The sequence below is a fragment of the Taudactylus pleione genome, unplaced genomic scaffold (genome assembly GCF_031769625.1).
Source record: "Taudactylus pleione unplaced genomic scaffold, aTauple2 ptg000198l, whole genome shotgun sequence".
Taxonomy (NCBI): domain Eukaryota; kingdom Metazoa; phylum Chordata; class Amphibia; order Anura; family Myobatrachidae; genus Taudactylus; species Taudactylus pleione.
Window position 1 is genome coordinate 15,112,024 of NW_028284600.1, and position 22,480 is coordinate 15,134,503.

At 43.1% G+C, this 22,480-nt stretch overlaps 1 protein-coding gene across 1 annotated transcript in view; it reads right to left on the bottom strand.

The window, feature by feature from the left end:
• LOC148518891 (uncharacterized) overlaps positions 1-22,480 on the bottom strand; it is a 41,617-nt gene that overhangs the window by 13,976 nt on the left and 5,161 nt on the right. The window contains exons 2-4 of the mRNA XM_088476923.1: positions 3,156-3,231; positions 1,448-1,579; positions 1,234-1,357 (exon numbers count right to left, since the gene is read on the bottom strand). Of these exons, the coding sequence (XP_088333049.1) occupies positions 1,234-1,357; positions 1,448-1,579; positions 3,156-3,231 (332 nt within the window). The remainder of the gene's footprint in view (positions 1-1,233; positions 1,358-1,447; positions 1,580-3,155; positions 3,232-22,480) is intronic.

Sequence of the window (22,480 nt, forward strand, 5' to 3'; positions counted from 1 at the left end):
TAGCAGGGAAGCTGGCCTGAGAGGGCAGCAAGGAAAACCCGAACACAAGCCAGTGTCAGCTCTGGCGGGTCCAATGACTCCAGTGTTTGGACCCCCTCCTCAGGGTCACCGGACACAGGCTGCACTAGCCATGGCGGTCCCCTTCTCGGCGGCTCCCCCGTAGCAGACAGAATGCCACAGCAAGCAGTCTGCCTGTCCTCAATGTAAAAGAACAATAAATAAAATAAAAATTAACAAAAGTGCTGGAGACAGTCCAATGTGCACCGGCTCTCTCGGGCACATTTCTAAAACTGGCGCGGATATGGCATAGAGGGAGAGGAGCCAGTCACACTTTTCGTTTATTTAAAGTGTCAGGCTCTACTCAACCACCGTCTATACCCCAGTGTCTTGAGCTCCAGTGTCCCCTAGTGGATGAAGGCGAAATACAGAAAAACAAAAAACCTCTGTATAAGAATAGGCCAGAGGTTCCCAAACGTGGTCCTCAAGGTATCCCAACAGTTCAAGTTTTAGAGATATCCATGGTTGAGCACAGTTGGTTAAATCAAATTGACTGAGGTACTAATTAAGTCACCTGTGGTCAAGCATGGATACTCTTAAAACTGTTATGCTAGGTACACACTGGCCGACATATTGACCGTTCAATTAAACGGCCAATATATCGTGTGTGTCGGCCAGTGTGTACTGGCTATACGTTGTGAATTACGTATATCTGCAGATATATTGGCTCATTGTGCTGTGTGTGTCCGCCCGTACACTTGCTGCAGAGGCCACGGGTGACTGAGTCACAACTGGGCGGGCACATGTAAATGGCCGCCCAGTTGCGATGTCAGGCACGACACATCGGCCCGACATTTGGTAAGCGTGAATGCACTTACCAATCGTCAGATAGTATGGCGGATCGTCCAGAAGGGCGATCAATCCTCCTAGTGTGTACCCACCTTAAGAGTGTCTTGATGACAGAGTTTGGTAACCTATGAAAATAGGCCCATACAAGCAACTTGTTCACGTGCAGTTAAAAATGAGATATTTATATTTGCTAAATGTAATCTGCTCTATTTACAAAGCCGTGGAGACAGAACAAAGGAATGTTTTCTGGTAGAACCCTGCATCAAGATAATACAACACATGAACAAGATTTGGGAAAGGAGTTAATATTCACAAGTCATTCGTTTTCCAAACATGGATTTCCATAATAAAAGCTTCAACATTAGCACACGCATATGGTATCCCTACCATTATCGCCGTTAGAAGCCAGAAAACGTCTCACAACTCTCTTGAACTGGTGAATTGTGGCATCATCGGGTATTTTGAGTCCCGCCGTGTGTAGCTTCACATACAGCACACTTCTAGGCAGATCCTTTACAAAAAGAGAATGGACAGTAAAATAAAAATTGGCGATGATAAATTAGCTGTCTCCATCCACAACGTAGCAGTCAGTTCCCTTTACCTTAGTGGTATAGTAGCGTTCGGTATTCGTCAGGTCTATAATTAATCCAAGCTCTTCATTTTGGGCGCGAATAGTGGTTACTAAATCTTTAGGTGTAAACTTTTGGTTTTGCGTCACACGTTGGTTTGTGGCCTGGAAGGAAGACGAACCTTATTAGCATGTCATTGTCAGGACAATGTTCTAAACATGATAAAGGCAGAGAAGGCCTAGAATTACAGGAGTCAGAGCAGAACGGTCCTTCTATAGCCCAAATCATGAGATTGTACATAGGTTTAAAGGCTCACTGACACTAAAAAACAAATTGATAAATACGAAAAAGCATCTTGTACATATTGCCATAAGGTTCACATGTGAGAACAGCACTGAAGTCTTGGCATCATCATTTGTTCTCGGTTATAAGCCACGCAAGGGTTTAAAAGGTTCCCTACAATGCACTTCTGTTCTGCATACTAACATTATTCCTCAACAGTAAAAGTTTTTATAGCAAATATATCAAGTTGTGATAATTATTACCAGAGACTTCTACATCTATATTTGCAATTGTTTTTCCTAGTAGCCCTGTTCAGTGGCGTATTAGGAGAGGAGGGGACCCGTTGGCAGTCTCCGTCCGGGGCCCACTCCTCTCTAGCCGTGGCCGGCAAAGCGCTCAGCGCAGTAGACTCTAGTGTTATGCCAAAGTCTACTGCGCAGGTCAGCACGGAAATTGTGCGGCAGCCATTTTCCCGGTGATCTCCATACTGCGCAAAACGCCAGGAATATGGCCGCAGGGGCCTTTTTCCAGATAATTTGTACACAGATACTACCGCCGACGCGGGACCGAGCCCCCCTGGCTCACTTTGCACCCCTGATAGATACTAGGTCTTGTTATATAACTAAAGAATATGGGAACCTTCGAAATGCTGCTGATACCGAATATATTTTTAAACAGACTATTCCTAAGTGATATACTGTATTGAAAAATATCAAAATGTTAAATAATTTAGTAGTTCACATATAAAGGCTGATTCGGAGTCAGACTGATCCCTGTGCACGAACCCAAATGCCGAGTCTTTGCGTAGAGAACATGTGCAGAAGCAAATTTAGGCATCTTTGCGTATGTCAGTCCTATTTTGAGTTGGACAGAACTTGGCTGGATCGGTCTGTCTGTGAAATTGGTTATATCAGACAGTGATCATGCGAGCGCACGGTGCCGCCCTGACTTGTGGGACAGGCACGGCGTGTATCTAAAGCTCTTTGCTATACTGAGCTGTGTGCATGGGGAAAGGAGGCCTGTTCCCTAAGGGTCTCATGTACCTAGCATGGGGCTGGTGCATGTGCAGATACAAATGATAACTGTTGCGGCGACTGGCACAAATCAATGGGTGGCACGGAACCTTGCATTAGCTAAACAGAATCTCACATTAACATAAAGGTGGTACATCTGGCTTCCGCGGCTGGCCACGACTACAGCCACTTTGCGTGCGATAAAAAGGCCATGTAGTCCACTAAAGTTATAAGTTGATACAAGATGTATAATAGCTTCCACACTCTGCATGAGTGTTCAGTCGGTAAATGCATACAACAGAGTATCCCCAAAAAAGCAAAAAAATAAACACAGCATGCATGCATACAGGTACATAGTCAACTTACAGATATTCCTTCATACATACACGTTTGCAAGCTCTCTCAACCCTCCCCATTTACAGAAAGTTAACTTTCTCATTCTTACCCCTTTCAACGGCACTTTGAAGGCAATAAATCTGGATCCTGGAACCCGCAGTCCAACTGACCTCAAAGAGCGCCACCTGTAGGCAAAGAATGGTGTAAATTTAGTACTCAGACTCTTTATTTTCAGCTGTAGAGAGAGATTCACAAGTACATGATGACCAATATACACAGAATGACATTTACATGCAGTTCTGAAATAAAAGAACCACATTCTGTTCCAGGTCACCGTTTTCAGAAACACAACTGTCTAGGTCCCTAGACTTTGGAGGTTTACATAGTCTACCGAATATGCATAATGAGTTATATAGCCATTAACAAGCAACTAAGCTTCTGCAAATACGAGACAACAGTGGAAGAAGAGCAACTAAAAAGACTACAGAGAACCAAAAAAACATAACTGGACCCGAGACGGGGAGCGGTTGAAGCGGCTGATTAAAAAGGAAATCTCTTGCACTTTAGCTTGTCCCAGCGTTCTTATTCTGCAAAGGGTCGGTAAGATGGTTGAACATTCTGCACCAATATGGTTATTTATCCCCACGTTTGCACATACGAACACGATTGAGGGCTTTAATTAGGTTTATTCCCACGGAACAGAATTCAATGACCAAAACGGAACTCATTTACCTTGCTGGACAATAGCTACACACAATAGGGTGCTGCAGAGTTGGACGCAAAATGGGCATATGCAATAAATGGCCCTGTCGAGTCGTAAACATCTGTATTACATCAGCCGCCTAAGAATGTGGTTTACACCATACATTCATACACCCGTATTTTTACCCATTTGCTTTTCTTAAGAAATACATGCCTACTCTCCTAGAAACGTCTGGGAGACTCCTGAAATTTGGGGGAGTCCCCCAGACTCCTGGAAGAGTGGGTGGCTCTCCCTGCCCACATTGGGTAAGATGAAGGAAAGGCTACTAGGAATCAGGGGGTCCATGGGCAGGAGGGTAGGGTCAATATGATACAATTCTAGGAGAATGAGGCCTAATGGCAAAAGGTACCCAGCCCCACCCTCATCTTCGTTCAGCTCTCGAATCCATTATTATTTTGTCTATAGTGGGGATCTAAAACACAGACACAAAAAAAGCATAATATGTCATAAGGATAACACGTGAGCAATGAAGAAATCGATGACAAATTGTAAGTGTGTGAGAGCAGGGCTCTCTAACCTCTCTGTGTCTCTGTGCTATTACCCAGTCTCCTTTTATTACTGTCCTGTTCCCAATTATAAAGTCCAATAGAATATGCTGATTCTGTATAAATAAATATTAGTTAAGAAGCATCGGCGGTGCATTTTGCAGTCAGCCAATCCTGAGCAGCTTGCTAGTGCTGATGACATCACGAGTGCATTTGCATATTTCTTCTGGCCACTAATAATATGGCTTGCCGAGACGCATGAGTGTCTTGAATGGTTGCCGTTCAATGACCCTTTAAAATGCAGTTCATACAGAAAATCACAGGGTTGGGAACAAAGGAAAAAAACAGGAGCAGATTCAAACCTTGGCAAAGTCATGTTGCAATGCAGATGGAAACTGTGCAGAGAGTTAAGCTGGCCACACACTAGACCAACTTGCATCCAACCAGCCAACTTGTTGATTGGTTGGAATGAAAATCTGGTAACGTATGGGAGTAACTGATGATCAGCAATTTGCTCCTAAATGCCAGAAAACAGATGAAAATGGTCAGACAAGTTTTTTAAATGTTTGATCTAAACAATTTGTTCAAACAGGTTTTTGTCCATTTTCCGGCATTTGCTGATTGTCATTTGCTTTCATTCCTTACCAGATTTTCATTCCAACCAATCAACTAGTTTGATGGTTGGACAGAAAATCTTTAGATGTGTGGCCAGCTTTAGAGTTGGGATGGGCATGTCCTAGCTAAACTGTAAAGCTGGGTACACACTAGACGATGTAATCCGATCCCACGGATCGGAGCGACATCGTGAGTACATTGGTTAGTGTGTACCCATGATATGCATGCTCCTGCGGGTCGTTCGCAACATCGCCAGTCTGCCCTACTGCAGGGCCGATGGGGGATGTTGCCAACTATGTCATACCACAGAATGCATCATGACACGTAGTAATTCCAACCCCTCCCCCCATTGGACCCGGCATGAGCAAGTGTGTATGCACTTACCGAATGCCGGGTCCTGCCGATGTTGCACTGGGTACACATCGTCTAATATGTACCCAGCTCAAAACTGCAGTGTAAAGCTATCCAGCAAAAGCAGCCGGTATTTACCCTGTAAGCAATAAAAATAAATGTATTTGCAGCCCTTGCGATGCAACATGGCTGGTCCAGGTGCACAGTTGCTCTTCAGGGGGGGGATTCAATTCAGTGCGATGTTGAATAGCTAAGGGAGGGAGCTCCCGAAGCTATTCAATACACCACGCTGTTTGGGTGGGCAAAGGATTTCTTCTCGCACCCCACCTGGGGATGAGAGGAGAAATCCGACAAAAAGTGCCGGGTGCGCAGCTGTTTTACTGTTTAGCACGGCGCTAACAGCCGCGCGCCCGGAACTTTAGTCAGAGAATGCCAGTACGCACACCTTAACCCCTTGTTAAGTTTCGACAACGGGCATTCTCCAACATAACAGCGCACTGAATTGAATAGCGCTATTCAATTTGCATTGTATTGAATTCCCCCCATAGTGTCTTCATTAGAAAATAAATGTTCAAGTTTGAATATTAACTTCTAGAACAACCTGTTTGCTATATGGCAGCCACATTCACTTGTTTCAGCCGTACACTTCCTCTAAGGATGCAAGCTCTCTCATGAGCAAGAACCCTTTCCTTTCACACTTACATTTATATTGTCTACAGTGTATGCCTCTATTTTATACATATCCCGTTTGTTTTTTAGTTTTTAACAAAATCGGCAATAAAAATAACCTCAGTTTCCGTGGATGAGACTTTGAGGGATCCATACTCAGGGACACAGAGACCTCACTCGGACCAAGGTGCTGTGGTAGGTTACACATCTGTGTGTGCGTGTATAAGTCTTCCCTACATAGGTTCTTGTCATTTGTACCCTTTTATTTTCCTTGCACATAACGCACACGTAGTGGAACTAACCTAAATTTTGTAGTGACCTACAGTATGGTCAATTTAGTGCTCTGGGTCGGGCTGGTCTGATGCTCTTCACAGGACTTCGTTACAAGTCCCTAAACTTCAGCCGCAGACTTCATCGTCTTCACTTCCATGTTGACCATTGTCTACTCATGTCATGGTGCAGCCCTTCATAGAGATTACTCCAGTGATGAGATGCTAAACTGCATTGTACTAGACCAGGGGTGGCAAACACGAGGCTCTCCAGCTGTTGTGGGACTACATATCCTAGCATGCCCTAAATGCAAAACAGTAGCAGTGCATGCTGGGATGTGTAGTTCCACTGCAGCTGGAGGGCCGTGAGTTTGAGACCCTTGTACTAGACAATGATGAAGCATTAAAAAGCCGAGCGCTACACTACATATGCAATAGTACCAGGTCATCTTTGTGGCTGTGGCTGTATAGCATCACTTGCTGCATTTAGGTGGGCACTGGTCTCATATGCAACACAAGCACAGCCGTGTGTGCACCTCAGTTTAAATGGCCTATCATCTGACATACAGATTCTCATGCCTCATAGGGTACATGTGACACAAGGGATGGATCATTTGCCTACAATGAACAGAGCACTGAAGAAAAAAAGGGATCAGATCTGATTGCCGTTCTATCACTTTGAACTAAAGTTAAAAATGAGCAAACTTGAAATTCATTGAAAATTAAAATGAGCAGCTTTTAAATGAACTTACATTTATGACCATTTAAAGAGTGTCCATTGTGGTACAGGATGCGTCCACTGTGTTATAGAATTAAGCACATTATCAACTTATATTAGGGGAATATAAACAGCAGAACATTATTGAGACATTGTAAAATTGTTTACATCCTCCATCAAATGGGCAGCAGAGATTAGGGGGTCAATTCTATAAGCCACGAGTCCCCTAGTGGTGCATAAGAGGCTATATGCCACACTTACGGTACCCCCGGAAACAAGAGTTTTGTTCACAGCCCCCGTCAGGACTAATAGCTTTGACCCCATTGTTATTGGTAAGTGTAAGGTTGTGAGATATGACCTAGGTCAGTAATTTAGTTTAAGATAATATCCAGGCTCCACCCACCACAGGGGGGACAAAAAAAAGTGCAAATGATAACGTATAGAGGTGACATTTTCCATTGATAATAAGAGATCAGCCATTTATTTCCTAGCATATAATAAAAACCACTGTTACTAGGGCTGGTCAACCCAAGGAACGTTTGGTCAGCCGACAGCTATCCAAACCCTTTATGTTAGGAGTCAGGAATCACAGGCCTTGTATGTATTAAGCAGGCCACACATGTAACTATTGCTTAAGCTCCAAGCCACAGCATACTGTACAATGAGGGCAAAAATTGTCGGCAGCCAATTTGGACAAGATCTATCCATTTGTCACTTGTCCGAAATTACAACATCCGTGCGCACATGGGCCAACAGCAGTCACCACATTCACTAACATGCCTGATAGTGATCCCAAGGGTTTTATTATTGTATACTGAGGTTATTTTATAAATGACTGACTTACCATTACTATCCCAAAACAGTATCCACATAACCGTATTCAACTAAAGTCAAAGTGTGAGAATACATTAGTCACCTATGGTGTAATACAGACAAGCTTTGCACAAATGCATCTCGTCTTATACCACGAGTCATCAAAATGACTATTTAGGAGTGTGCAAAATATCGCGTTCAATTGGATAAAACGGTGCTGATCGGGGAATATGATAACCTAATGCAAACTGGCAGCTCTATAGCCACATTTTACACCCACATGTAACATTTATTTTTTGTTTTTGTGATCTCTAACTGCAACTCAGTAGAAGGAGAAGATTAAGAAGAGAGATGCGCTGCCTTGTAAGTTACACACACTCAGCTGTGGGGAAAACCAGGTCTGGGTCTATATTGTTTACGTATTGTCTTTGCTTCTTCCAAGTATGCTTTATACAACAGAATATTCCTACCAATGAAAACATCTAAGCGTTTTTTAGACATATGTAATAAGGGCCAGTGTTATGATTAAGACAGAAATAATTCCCAATGGAGCAGTAGTTCATGAGAACAGGGAGTATTTATTAACAGTTATGTATATAGCGCACACATATTACACAGCACTTTACAGAGAATGTTTAGTCATTCACAAGTCCCTGCCCAAGTAGAGCTTACAATCTATATTCCCCATCATATGGATACATATATACACTAGGGTTAATCTTTTGTCAGAATCCAATGAACCCAGCAGAATGTTTTTGGATTGTCGGAGGAACCAGAGCACCGGGAGGAACCTCTCACAAGCACAGGCAAACCCCACAGATATAGGGCTCTGTTTGGAGTCAAACCCATGACCCCTGTGCTGTGAGGCTGCAAAGGTAAGCATTATAGTGTTCACTCTAGGTTAGGCGGCAGGCAGGGTGCCGGACCTAGAGTGCGCCCGAAAAGGGGCGTGACCAATGAAAAGGGGGCATGTCTATGACGCATCCCCTTTTCGGAACTCTTGGGGGTGTGCCCGGCACTTACGGACATGCAGGCAGTCCTCAAGCGCCGCGGTCACTGTGAACGGATGCGCCCGGCATCCATTCACCGGCGGTGATCGCTGCTCTGCAGTTTTCCCCACCCGCGGGACACAGTGGCCCATGGGTGGAGGACAAAACCCTGCAGGCTGTTAAACCAGGCGTTTTTATTCCTGTGGATATTTTCCTTTCACACACAAATCGGTTTTGTGCCGTGTGTTTCCCCCCCAATCTTTAACATTGAAACCGTGGACAGCAGCCATCCTTGTCAGTGGATATTCCCGGCTGTAACACGACGACCGTGCCGTGTCGTCTGAAAGGACCAATTTACATAATTCAATAAAAAACACGGCAAGAAAAAAAAAAAAAGTGTTTGCGCCGGCCAGTGAAAACTGACGTGTGTGAAATAGCCCTTACAGTGCATGTTTTACCAATCTCAGAATCACCACTAACATAATTAGCTCCACCTGCGGATCTTTTAAAGCAGTGATTCCCAACCTCGGTCCTCAAGGCACACTAACAGTCCTGGTTTTAGTGATATCCATGATTGTGCACAGATGGTTAAATCAAAGTAACTGAGGTACTAATTAAGTCACTTCTGCTCAACTAAGGCTATCCCTAAAACCTGGATTGTTAGTGTGCCTTGAGGACCGTGGTTGGGAACCCCTGTTTTAAAGTGTCAGCCATTAATGAACACACCTGTGCATAAACTAGGAGATCTGCAAAACACGCACTGTTAAGGTGCGCATACATCAGCGACTGATTGTCGCAATGCGGGGATGCAATCGGAAATTTCTGATCGCCCATTGGAAATTTCCGATAGCCCACCATCGATGGTCAGCGATCCGTCGCCGGATTGCTGACATTTGACATGTTAAATGGCAAAAATTTGACGATCACGATAATTTTTTTATCACGATCGTCAAGATCCAACAGGTTGGATTTCTGCGATGTCAGGTTGCAGCATCGCGGCAATCCATCTCTGATGGATGGGCCCCATTAGAGGGTTCCCAAGGACTGGAGTTGGGAAACACGGTTCTAAGCATGGAAAAAAAAAAAGAAACAACAAGTTATATTACTATAATAACTGTACACAGTTATATTATATGCAATCCCACCCATAGCAGGACTTGGGAAACACAAAAATCAATTTCCATATCAAGTGTTGATAAATACTTAATCTTTTAGTTTTGTTATTATAACATAAGACAGGCTTGGGCCAATGCTTGATATTAGCCTACAACATTAAATTGTTATAACGTGAGGGAGGACCAGGATTATGTTAGCCTTTATTACATGCTAGGCAGTTCTATTGTGTTTTCAGTTTTATTTAAAATTGACATTTAAATGTAGATGATTGTGTCTAACAAAAGTACATGACTGGTCATTGTCAACGTAGCCTACAATAAATAAAATGGTAATAAGGTTTGCTAACCTAAAAATAACTGGCTGACCAGACTAGAACAAATACTGTGCTAAACAAAGAGGCAGATTTTTAAAAGAGCCTTTAGTGTAAACAGATTGTATTTAGTTCTTTTTTTGCATGAGGTTTACAAAACACTGACAAGTGATGGGAGTCAGAACAGTAGAGTGCAAAAACATAATGGTTACATTCACGCTGTATAAACAGGATCATCAATCATGGAGAGGATACAATAAAAAAGTAATACTCTTCTTCTGATCCCGGAGGTAAGAAGCTGCTGTGAATGTGATGCTCCAAGTCTGACGGTGATTGCTGCATATAGTGACTGCACATAAGACTTTCTAGGTCTTGTCTTGATACAATTTTAAACACCTGTATCCTATATGTAAGCACAAAACACTGAATGCACCATACGGACATGTGACACCTGCCATGTGCAGATAACTCTTGTCAGATAGTGCTTTGGCTTGCTAAACATTAGCTACAGCCTCCCAAAAAATCATAATGAAATTCATACAGAAGGACACAGGCCAACCTAAACTGACAGCACAATAAAGGTGTATAAGATGGAATTAGGTGACCATCATGCTACAGGTGTAGGTACCTCCATCCCGGCACATTACCTAGAGCATGCAGAAAAAGGGGGTGAGAGCAATGAAAAGGGGGCACGTCTTTATGACGCGTCCCCTTTTCGGCACTCTTGGGGGCGTGCCCAGCACTTACGGACATGCTGGGGAGCCCCCAAGCGCCGCGGTCACTGCAAATGATTGCCGGGCGCATGCACGCAGCATCCATTCACCAGCGGTGACCTCTGCTCTGTCGTTTTCCCCACCTGCGGGACATTGTGGCCCGTGGGTGGAGGACAGAACCCACAGGCTGTTTCAGCAGGGCGCCGCGCTTGAGGGCAGGGTGTTTTCTGCCCTTCAGAAATAGGGCACGGCGCCCTGCTGAAACAGCCTAGTGGGAACTCTATATACTTCCGAAACTGCAGGCACTCCTACATCCACAATACAGCTGGTCCCGGTGTCCTATTTAAACAATATCATAGAAAATCCAAGAAAGAATCGGCACTCAAGGGACACCAATGTGTAGCAGCAAAATCCAAGTGTATTAAATCATGGTCAACGTAACGTTTCAGGGCAACAGCCATGTCGTCAGGACACACTTGCACAAAATAGGGACGTCCCTTGTTTTGTGCAAGTGTGTCCTGACGCAGGGGCTGATGCCATGAAACGTTACGTTGACCATGATTTAATACACTTGGGTTTTGCTGCTACACATTGGTGTCCCTTGAGTGCCGATTCTTTCTTGGATTTTCTTAAATAAAAAAAAAATATATATAAATAAATATATATATATATATATAAAAAATATATATACACACACACACCTCTATTTGTATAAACAGGCATTGCTGAGGATTCCCTTTAAAGGATCACACATGTACAATCAGGTGAAGGCAGCACACAATGTAACGTCATGCACTGATGCAACGTATTAGAAGAAATTGACCTAGAGGGACGTATCAAATTTTCGAAAGAGTGGAGAAGTTGCCCATAGCAACCAATCAGCTTATAGCTACCATTTATCAAGTACATCCTATAAGATGCTAGGTAGAAGCTGATCGGTTGCTATGGGGGAACGTCTTCACTCTTTAGGTTTGGTACATCTTCCGTACTCTTTTGGAAATTGGTTGCTATGGGGGAACGTCTTCACTCTTTAGGTTTGGTACATCTTCCGTATTCTTTTGGAAACTGGACCATGACATTTTAAATCGGAAAAGCCTCAAAAGACTAAGGGGGTCATTCAGACCCACTCGCGAGCAGCAGTACGCTCGCAAGTGGGTCGATGTTCCCCACTGCGCATGCGCACGACGGAGGGAGCTCCGTCGTGCGCATGCGCGAGACCAGGGGAGCGACGGGCTTCCCATGGCTCCGGGTCTCGCACCAAAGGGGGCGTGCTGTCGATGTTGATTGACAGCACGCCCCCCTTTGGTGGGCGTGCCAGGGGCGTGCCTGCCAGACGGAGGCGTTCCCATGGGAACGCCTACCGTCTCAAGCCGGCCCCACTGACATCACTAGTGATGTCAGTGGGAGTGATTTTGGCTCTGATAGAGCCAAAATCACTCCAGGGCTTGCGGCAGGGAGACCCTACCGCAGGGTCTCCGTCGCAAGTCCGATGGTCGCGATGGTCAAGTCCATCGCGACCATCTTTTTGGCCGCTCGCATATGCTGTGGGTGGTCCCCACAGCTAAGCGAGCGGCCAGGAGGCCGCTCCATTTTCATGGAGGAGGGCCCTGATTCAGAGCGAGCGCTCTGGTCAGAGCGTCCGGCTCTGAATCAGGCCCTAAGAGTAGATTAAATGTTAATGCTACGTCTAGCTATAAAAACCTTGTATCTAGAACAGTGGTTCTCAACTCCAGTCCTCAAGTACCAACAACAGGTCATGCATTGTAGATTTCTTAAATCATGAACAGGTAAGTTCATCTGTTTTGCTGGGTCAGTGATGATCCTGCGTTCTTACACAAAGAAATCCTAAAACATGACCTATTGGGTACCTGAGGGATGAGAACCACTGATCTAGATCATTAGGCAGACTTTACCTTGCTGTAACTTTCAGCAGTTATAGCCGCAGTCATTGCATGTATTCTGCTTAGTGGTACCCTTCCTTCCAACGCTACCAAAATTCTCCTCCATCATCCCATCTCAGCTACTGCAATCTCCTTCTCCCAGGCCTGCGTCTCACTTGCCTCTACATACTTAAATTAATTGCCGCGACTACTTCTTTACCTATTTCACCATGATGCTTTCGCCTTCCATCTCTGCCTATCCCTACACCTGCTCCCCTACAAAATCAAATTTGAAAAATGCTTCCCCCCTCCCCTACAAATCCTTCAGCCTCTCCTCCCGCATCTCACTCCAAATATCCTCTGCTGTGCCAATGACTAGAGGCATCAACTTTTCACTGGTCACAACATCACATACCCCAATGTCACTCCATACCCTTGGAATATGCTTCAAATGCCCAGTCAGGCTCCCCGACCAGCTTCCAATCATCCATAAAAACCTACTACTCTTCTCTACCCTCCATTCACCCACATTCTTATGGTGCGTACACACGGAGCTATCAGCCAGCGATACAATATCACTGGCTGATCGTGCTGCACCCTCCCAGGTGTGCTGGGTGATCGATCATCCAGCACATCACCAACGACTATAGTAACCTGCACGATATAGAGCAGGTTGGCCAGCATGCACAGTCGATGGACGATATCGCTATTGTTCATACGTGCCCGCGCATCGCAGGTTGTTGGTAGGTTAGGGACCAAAAAATGAACGATAACGATATAGTTATCGTTCAGATCGTGCATTTAAATCGCTACATGTGTACGCGCCATGACAATGTCCACCTCTCCCCTCCTCATTAGTTTCTATGATCTCACAAGCTTGACCTCCTTTCCCATTGCCTACTACCACCCTGCACGCGTGTCTGGCCTCCTACACGTTCTTTATGAAACCAGTTATACATTCTGCATATTGTGTCTAATGTAGAATTATGCTTCCTCTATATCCACTATTATTGCCTGATGGCAGGTGTTTGTTAAATACTCTACCACTGTATGGCACTAATTGTGGTAACGTATATGCAATGAAAATTTAAACTGCTGAGAACACAGCGATTTATGTTGGCAACTCAAAAAATAAAGTAAGTTTGCACTAAATGTCACAGTAAAATGAACATGGCTTTTAAAAAGGACCACTAAACAGTTAACCTATAATTTACTTAAAAGATCCCCTCATAAAAACCTTATCCCACTCATCACTATGCAGGTGGAGGCTTCATCAAGAAGATCTGCTGGGGAAACAGTTTGCCTTAGTAACTATCAGTTACTTATATAGCGCACATATTCCGCAGCGCTTAAGGTGCATACACGCGTAACGATTTTTTTTTTAACGATTTAACTATAATGACGTTATTCAAAAACACATTCAGTTTCTGATTTATAACGATGAACGATTATCGTTCATGCGCATTCCCGTTTGTAGTTTATTATGACTGACCAACTCAACGATTTTCATTAAGGGAAGTTACAAAAATAGTTTGTAGTTCAAAAAATCGTTCATTACACTTTCAAAAATCTGACAGAAAATAGTTGGTAACAAAATCGTTGTGTGTGTATGCAACTTTACTAAGACAAAATATTCAGCCAGCCAGTTTCTCATGCAAACAATTGCACAACCAAATCTGATGTCCACACCACTCATATATTGATATAATTCAGCAAACCTGCAGGATTGAGACCAAGCTTAAGCAGAAGTCTTGTGCTGTTGTAATGTCGCAAGACTGCTTGACAAGATCCACGTGGTGTTAGGGAGCATTACAAGCTCTTGACCAAGACCGAATCACTGTTCCCCCTGCAAGGCTCATCAGTAAAGCCCTCCTGCAGTCAGGTAGTTTCCAATAGAGGATTTATGAAGATTCATTGTTTGCCTTATAATTCAACTAGCATCACAGTGTATAGATTAAAATAAGCAAACAAAAACCCTCAATTACAGTATATGTAATAATTTTATTTGCATAACTTTAAACAGTTGATATTCAGATAGCATAATTTAACATGCCACTTCATCGATAAAAATCTAAAGCCAATGGATATATTTTACAATGAAACCACTTGAGTATGCGGTTTACATAGGGCTTCAAGGGGCATGTAAGGAAAAAAATTAATTATATTTAGACAATAGGCAAGTTATATTTATAGGCTAATTAGACCTAAAGCAACAAAACCATCAATTTTTTTTTACATAAATCACTGTGGCAAGCTCTACGAATACTGGTTATTTACCATTTCACCTTTATCTTCTGACTGCAGCTTGCCTACCACTAACAGCAGGGCATGCTGGGATGTATAGTTCACAGCAGCTGGAGTGCCACCGCTTGTCTCTATGCTAAGAGTTGTCAGCTTGTGTACTGTATTTCTCGCAGCCATTTTTTACACAGCCAGAGATATTTTTAAAAGGAGATAGTGGTTTGTAGGAGGATAACCAAGTGATATAAAGACCACCCATTATTTTATTATTTTGCCAAGACCGGTGATGTCTACATGGACCAAAGAGGACTTGATTACTGTATTTTGTGAGCATTAAATTAGTAAATGATGGATGTGTGGGGGAGGGTTTTCTTTTTAATAAAAGGTGTACAATACTTGGTTTGTGACTGTCGACATTTTAAGTGTGTCTAATTTTGGTTGTAGACATTGTAACTGTCTATATTTTGATTGTCGACTTTTTGGTATCGACCTTATGATTTGTCTATTATTTAAGGGTCAACATTTCAACCTGTCTACATTATGTCCCTCTCGGCATCTTGATTGTCAAACTATAGTCCATGTTGACCTTTTAGTTGTGTAAATACTGTACCTGTCGACATTATAGAGAGCAATTCATCTAAAGTCAAGGGAGATCAAGGGGCGCTATTTCAATTGATGCAGATCTTTGCGTCGATCGCACCCAAAGAGGTCGGGTTTAAGCGCGTAAAACGCTACATCTGACCAAAGTACTGGGCGCGATCGTGAAAAGTGCCTTTTGGACGCCCAAACGGGTCACTTTTCGCACATTTCAGCTCGCCATCCCCCGGGGGTGCAAGCTGAGATGCCAACGCCACCAGCTGTTAGCTCCCGACAGGTGCAACAATTGAATAGCTCTGTCAGGTGTGAGGGGCCAAAACAATTGAATTGCGCCCATAGTATCTATATTTTGACAGTCTATGTACCAAACCCAATAAAGCTTACAATCTTTATATGGCCTGTTTTTAGTGGCTATAATAGAAATGGAGTCGCTTGTTTTGGGATTGGCGAGTTATTAAAATATTTTCCTATATGTTGGCGCAACCACTGGGGTGTGTGCGGTGGTCAATATATTTATAGTATAAATTTGTCTAACGTCTATGGCTAGAAAGAGCATGTCAAGTTCTACAGTGGCTTTTTATTTTCTTATTACATGATTTATTGTACATCACTTATGCAAATAAAAATAATTTGCCCCTTGATCAATTAGAAGGCATTTATTAAAGCTTGTTCCTCCTTATGCCATGTTCTCTCCTGGGCAACATACTAAAATCACTGCTCTAGGAGTGAAGACACCACGTTGCTGAAAAGCCCACTCTGCTGATAAGCTGAGCTATAATGTGAGAAAGCTCTATATAAGAAGGTGCCTCCCAGGTCAATGGGATAATTTAAAAATGCACTGTGAGAAAATAAAGCGCCAATGTGAAATCATTAGACTGGTTGTTTGGGTGTGAATATCTTTTTGGCACAATCCTTCTGAAGTCTATCCGTGGATTCCTCAAACATCGCCGGCATGAGTAACTACAAAATACACCAACTAATGACATCCCTTTCCCAGGATCAATATTATATATTGGTGTTTCCATCACCGACACCAACAGGGCCATTATGTTTTAGGATCAAACACATGGGTGTTAAATAGTGAGGGTTAAAAAGTACAGTCAAGATCTTTAAAGCAGCAATCCCACATAAGATTTCTTTACTTCAAATAGCTATTTAAGTAGCCTTTAAGCATGTATCTAGTAAGGACTTGTAGGATAGTTATGAATTCAAAGCGCTCTGGTGGTTACAAATTATGGCTGCTCATTGCTAAGACAGGCTGAATGCTCTCACCATGTCATGTGAGGTCTGAGGTGAAGACATATATAATTTTACATGACAGAGCTCAGAGGGGCATTCCAAAGCCTCTCAGGGCAATATTAAAGCCATATGACTGGGGTTGCCATCATAATCCATGACACTGCCAAATTATAAATCATTATTAGTAAAACAGACCAAGGAAGACCTGGTAAATAAAACTCTTCTAAAAAATGCTATTTTAGGTGTGATTTTTTTTTTTTTAAAACAAAACTACATGGGATTGCTGCTTTAACAAAGTATTAAAAAATATATATTTTCAAAGTTCCTTATAGAACAGACTACGTTTTACTTAATGAGAGCTTCCACAGACCCCATTCAATTTTACATGGCATTAAAGCTTATGAAGGCCATAAATATTTTAGGGAAAATAAAATTAACACATTAAAAAGTGTGTCTTCGTACAGGTCAATTCCCTCACTTTTGGGACTAGCAAAGAAAGTTTAGATAGACTTTGAAAGAAAAAAAAAAAAAAAACCCACAGGAAATAAAGTATTAACCTTAAATTCTTTAGTTGCACAATATGCTGGTCAGCGCAGGAGGTAATATATACATTAATTTTGGCTGAAAATATTGCAGGACATCATGCTGTAGTAGTCAGGATAAAAATGCAGCGACTAAAAGGTGTGGCTTAAAGGAAAAATGGGCAGTAGAGTAATAAGTGTGGAGTTTTTACTCAAGAATAGCAGAAGAGTTTTGTAATAGGTTCAGAGTTTAAGGGATCGGCGTGTTCGCAGCGACTTTGGCAATTATATAGAAGGCTGGGTTTATCTTTTAACTAAATGCTACTTTAAATTTAGCGGCGAACATAGTGAAAACACGCCTCCTACACTGGAATGGCCCTGAGGGTCACAAACGTCTAAATGCGTTATACTTGCATAGGAGAAAGCTTGAGAAGCCATAAGCTTTAGGCAAAAGTAAAGTGGGTGTGGTTTATGAAAATGCATGTGCTTTATACTAAAGGGAGTGGATTTATATTACCTGTACTACTGCTAAGGACAATGAGAAGTGATAAATTCAATGTGCAGTAAGCAGCGTTTAGGGCGAGACATTAGAGATGGCCATCGGAAGCCGATGGTTAGCAACCATCGATGTTCCCGATTCAATGGAAGTACTTTTCCCATTGAACTGTGGCTATTCAATGGTTGTCAGCCATCGGATGTAGCTGCGAACACCACTTCTAACCTAATGTAAACATGTGCAAAGCTCTGAATACTAGTAGGCAAAGTATTATTGGATTTGATGTTGGAACCCCGACAACCATTCGATGTCACGCTTCCGACGTTCATCCCTACAAAACATTTCTGAACAGAGGCAGAAATGCAATGCGATTACCAAACAAGCAAAAATCCCCAATAAGGTTACACAAAAAAGAACAAACAGATTTCCGCTGTTTAAAACGAATATAAATAATCGCCAGCTCTCTGCGTATAGAATGGGTGCAGAAAGCTCTCAAGCGGTGTCATTTTAACCAGAGCACTGGCATTGATAACATATGTGATTAGCTTCGATAATAAACGCTTGGAAGTTCCTCCTATAACAATGTCTCCAAATAATTTACACAAGTGGACCCTGGTTATACATGGCTTCAAAAGTCAGTAAGCCAATCTTTTAAGATCAGTAAGATCTTTTAAGTCAGTAAGCCAATAGATTTGCCATCTTACAGAAAGCCAGTGAAGAGTGTAGATAATTGGTGTTACGTGGCTGGAACGGTGCTGGTTAGTTAACAGCCTGGCCGCTGCATTTTGTACCAGCTACAAGGGGTGCAGTTCTTTTACCTGGGAGACCCAGGTAGAAGGCGTTGCAGTAGTCTAGGTGTGATGAAACAAATGCATGCATGACTTTAGGCACACCCTCTGAGGGAGTCAAGTGCTTGATTCTCGCTATGTTCCTCAGATGAATGAGTGAAGATTTGATTGTGGCTGAAGCTTGATGTTTAAGTGGGAAACCACCATCCAGGCCAATGCCGAGATTTCACACGTTTAGTAAGTCCAGGTGGTTGTCTAAGCTGCAGTCTTGTCCTTTGAACGTGAGCTCCAATAATAAAGACCTGTTTTATCAGTATTCAGTTGCAGCAAACTGGCACTCATCTACTCCTAGAGATCAGCCACGAAGCCATTTAGGGTTGTTATTGGGTTCTCAGTACCCAGAGCAAAAAATAGGTACAGTTGTGTATCATCTGCATAGCAGTGGTAGACCAGGCCATGAGGTCTGATTATTTCACCCAGTGGTAGCATGTATACTGCAAAAAGCATGGAAGATGGTATAGAACCTTCAAGATTATTTTACGTAAATTGGCATTATTGCCAACTCTATTTAAGGCATGGCTTTTAATTCATTTTTGTTTGTTGTGAAATTGTTATTGGTAGTCTGGTAGTGGGAGCAAACATATGTACCACTATTTATTAAACAGTGTATAGGTTGCAGCCAGTAATAGGCTGCTGTGTTTTTTTCTTTTCAAAGTGTTTTTTTAATTTTATAAGTGTAATTACATTTAAAGTATTATAAGTTATACAGGACAAAAACAGCAGGGTTACAAGTCCACCTGAAATCTCTAATACTGTGAAACTACTTTGAAGAAAGTGCACTTTTGCCTCTCTCCAATTTAAACCCCTGCATTCTCCATATCCTGGTTACTACTTACTAAACACCCTATGGCTCCTGCACGTCATCCTGGACATTCTCCCCAGCTGGATCTCAGGGGCCTGGACGTGAGTATCTGTCCACCTACCTTAACCTCCACCCTAATACTCTAACACAGGGGTCTTCAAACTTGGCCCTCCAGATGCTGTGGAACTACACATCCCAGCATGCACTGCACAGTTTTAGCATGCTGTTATATCAAAAAGGTGGCAGTGCATGCTGGGATGTGTAGTTCCACAGCAGCTGGAGGGCCAAGTTTGAAGACCCCTGCTCTAACACTATCCCTTAACTAATACTATAACACTGTAGACCACCCTCTCCACCTGCAAATCCTTCACTCTCTTGGTTTACGTAGCACTGCCCTCTCCTGGCTTTCCTCCTACCTCTCTGATCGTTCCTTCTGTGTCCTCTCATGACTCCTCTTCCCCCCCCCCCCCCCCCCCCACTTCCACTAACAGTAGGAGTTCCCCAAGCTTCTGTTCTTGGACCTTTCCTTTTCTCCCTATATACATCCTCTTTAGGTGAACTCAAACTCCTTTGACCTCCAATATCATCTCTATGCTGATACTAAAATTTACCTTTCCACCCCTGAGCTCTCCCCCTCGCTCCTTACCCGTATCTCCAACTGTCTCTCTGCTATCTCTTCATGGATGTCCCAGTGCTTTCTTAAACTTAAAATGTCTAAGACTGAGCTGATCATCTTTCCACCCTCTTCTACAATCTCACTTCCCACAATCTCATTATCTATTGATGGCACAACTATCACCTCTAGCCCCAAAGTACGCTGTCTTGGAGTTACCCTAGACTCTTCCCTCTCATTTAAACCACACATTCAGCACCTCTCGCAGTCCTGCCGTCTCCACCTAAAAAATATCTCCAGGATTAGACCCTTCCTCGCCCAGGATGCCACTAAAACCCTCATCCACTCACTGGTCATCTCCAGATTGGACTACTATAACCTTCTCCTAGCTGGCCTTCCAGTCTCTCACCTCTCTCCACTACAATCAGTTCTCAATGCTGCTGCTCGGCCCATCTTCCTCTCCAGACGTTCGACATCTGCTTCCCCTCTCCTTCAAGCCGTACACTGGCTCCCCTTCAGATGCCAATTCAAGGTTCTTACACTCGCCTACAACGCCCTCACCAAATCCTCTCCCATTTACATTTCTGACCTTCTCTCCCTTCACAATCCCGCCCGTCCACTTCGCTCAACAAATACATGCCTCCTCTCTTGCCAACTGATTACTTCCTCTCTCACTCCCGCATCCAAGATTTTGCCCGTGCTGCTCCCTACCTTTGGAATGCTCTCCCTCTCCACAAATCTTCAAATGGGCTCTCAAGACCCACTACTTCATCAAGGCCTTCCAGCACTCATCCTAACCCACCTCATGCTCTTTCCTTTGCCATCTTCCCCTTCTGTGTCACGCCTGTCTGTCTGCCCCTCCCCTTTAGAATGTAAGCTCTCACGAGCAGGGACCTCTTCCCTCATGTGCTTCTCTTTCAATTTTCTTCGACTCTTTACTCCCCATAAGGGCACCTAACACGTGACTGCCAACTCCCTGCTGCTTATTGTGAATGTTTAATCGCTATTGCAGCAATGTATATAAATCGTGTCCTTGTCCTGCATTGTAATATACTGTAAGTTACTTGTTTCTTGTTCACTTATTAGTTCTATGTACGGCCCTGCAGAACACTTGTGGCGCCATATAAATAAAGGATAATAATAATAAATACTATCCCCTAATCCCTTTATAAACCTTAACTTCAATCCCCTAAAACCTAATCTCAATACCTGCTTCTAACCCTAACACCCAAACAGCCCTAACCCAAATAATCTAAACCTAAAAGGGGTAGACTAGATGGGCCAAATGGTTCTTTCCTTCCAAATTCTATGTAAATTAAAAACAGGTTTGCGGTATTGAGGCAAATCAGAGGACACAGATACATAAACTTCATTGCATACAAAGAAAAGCAAGTCTCATTTAAGCCAACTTAAATCCACTTTTGCATGGTTTCTGTAAGGGTCTAAACTCTAGTAAGGGAACGAGATTTGCCTCTACCACAAATTAATGTTTTCTTCAATTGTAGTGGAAACTCATGTCTCAGACACCATTTCGGAATGGCCGTGGTACAGAATTAATTTTGCCTTCATGTTCCTCAGACAAGCCATTGACCACTTGGTTCCTGTGGAATGGGAAGTTCTCTCTAAATATTCCAATCCAGTTGAGGCAAAAAAAAAAAAAAAAAAAAAAACACTTCACATCTAAACCATAAATTCAATGGTGATCAGGGGTTTCTGTGATGCATTCCAACCACTTAGACCCTCTGAAGTTACAGAAGGACAGATCCTCTCACATCTTAGATTGGAACTGCCCTACCGGTGTACCTGCTGCCTGGTTTTATTAATTGCAATGTGGAGAGCAGCTTCCAAGATTTGTGGTTTGAGTGGCTGGACCCACCAGTGAATTTATTGAATGGAAGGCCCTCAATTTAAATGGTAATAGTTGTACAGTAGCTTCTCCATACATTCTCATCCCTGCTAATAAGGTAAGACCAAAACACTACCAAAAAAAGGGAAGACATTGTGGCATGTTGTCCCTCAGTATGTTGAGATGCTCTATCCAATTAAAAAATGTATGTGTAAATAAAAATTGCTATATTTCCCACTAGGGTGTTATAGCAGGGTGCCGCCACCTGCCAGTTTAGCCGTTGGAAAAATGCACCCTGCCCTTTTAGGGAGCACCAGGCCGATTGGATAAAGCACTGACGTGGACACTGCTCGCCTCCTGCATGTATTCCCGGACCACATAAACCAATAACACACTCCGCACAGGGGACTTGGCAGAGAGCCCCGATGCCTCTGCATAACCCTACTGATCCACTGCCGCAGCCAGCATGTCTGCTCAGTTGGCCAATGTTTCTCTCTCTCTGCTGGAGGACTACAGACAGCTCTGTCCAGTTACTTTTTG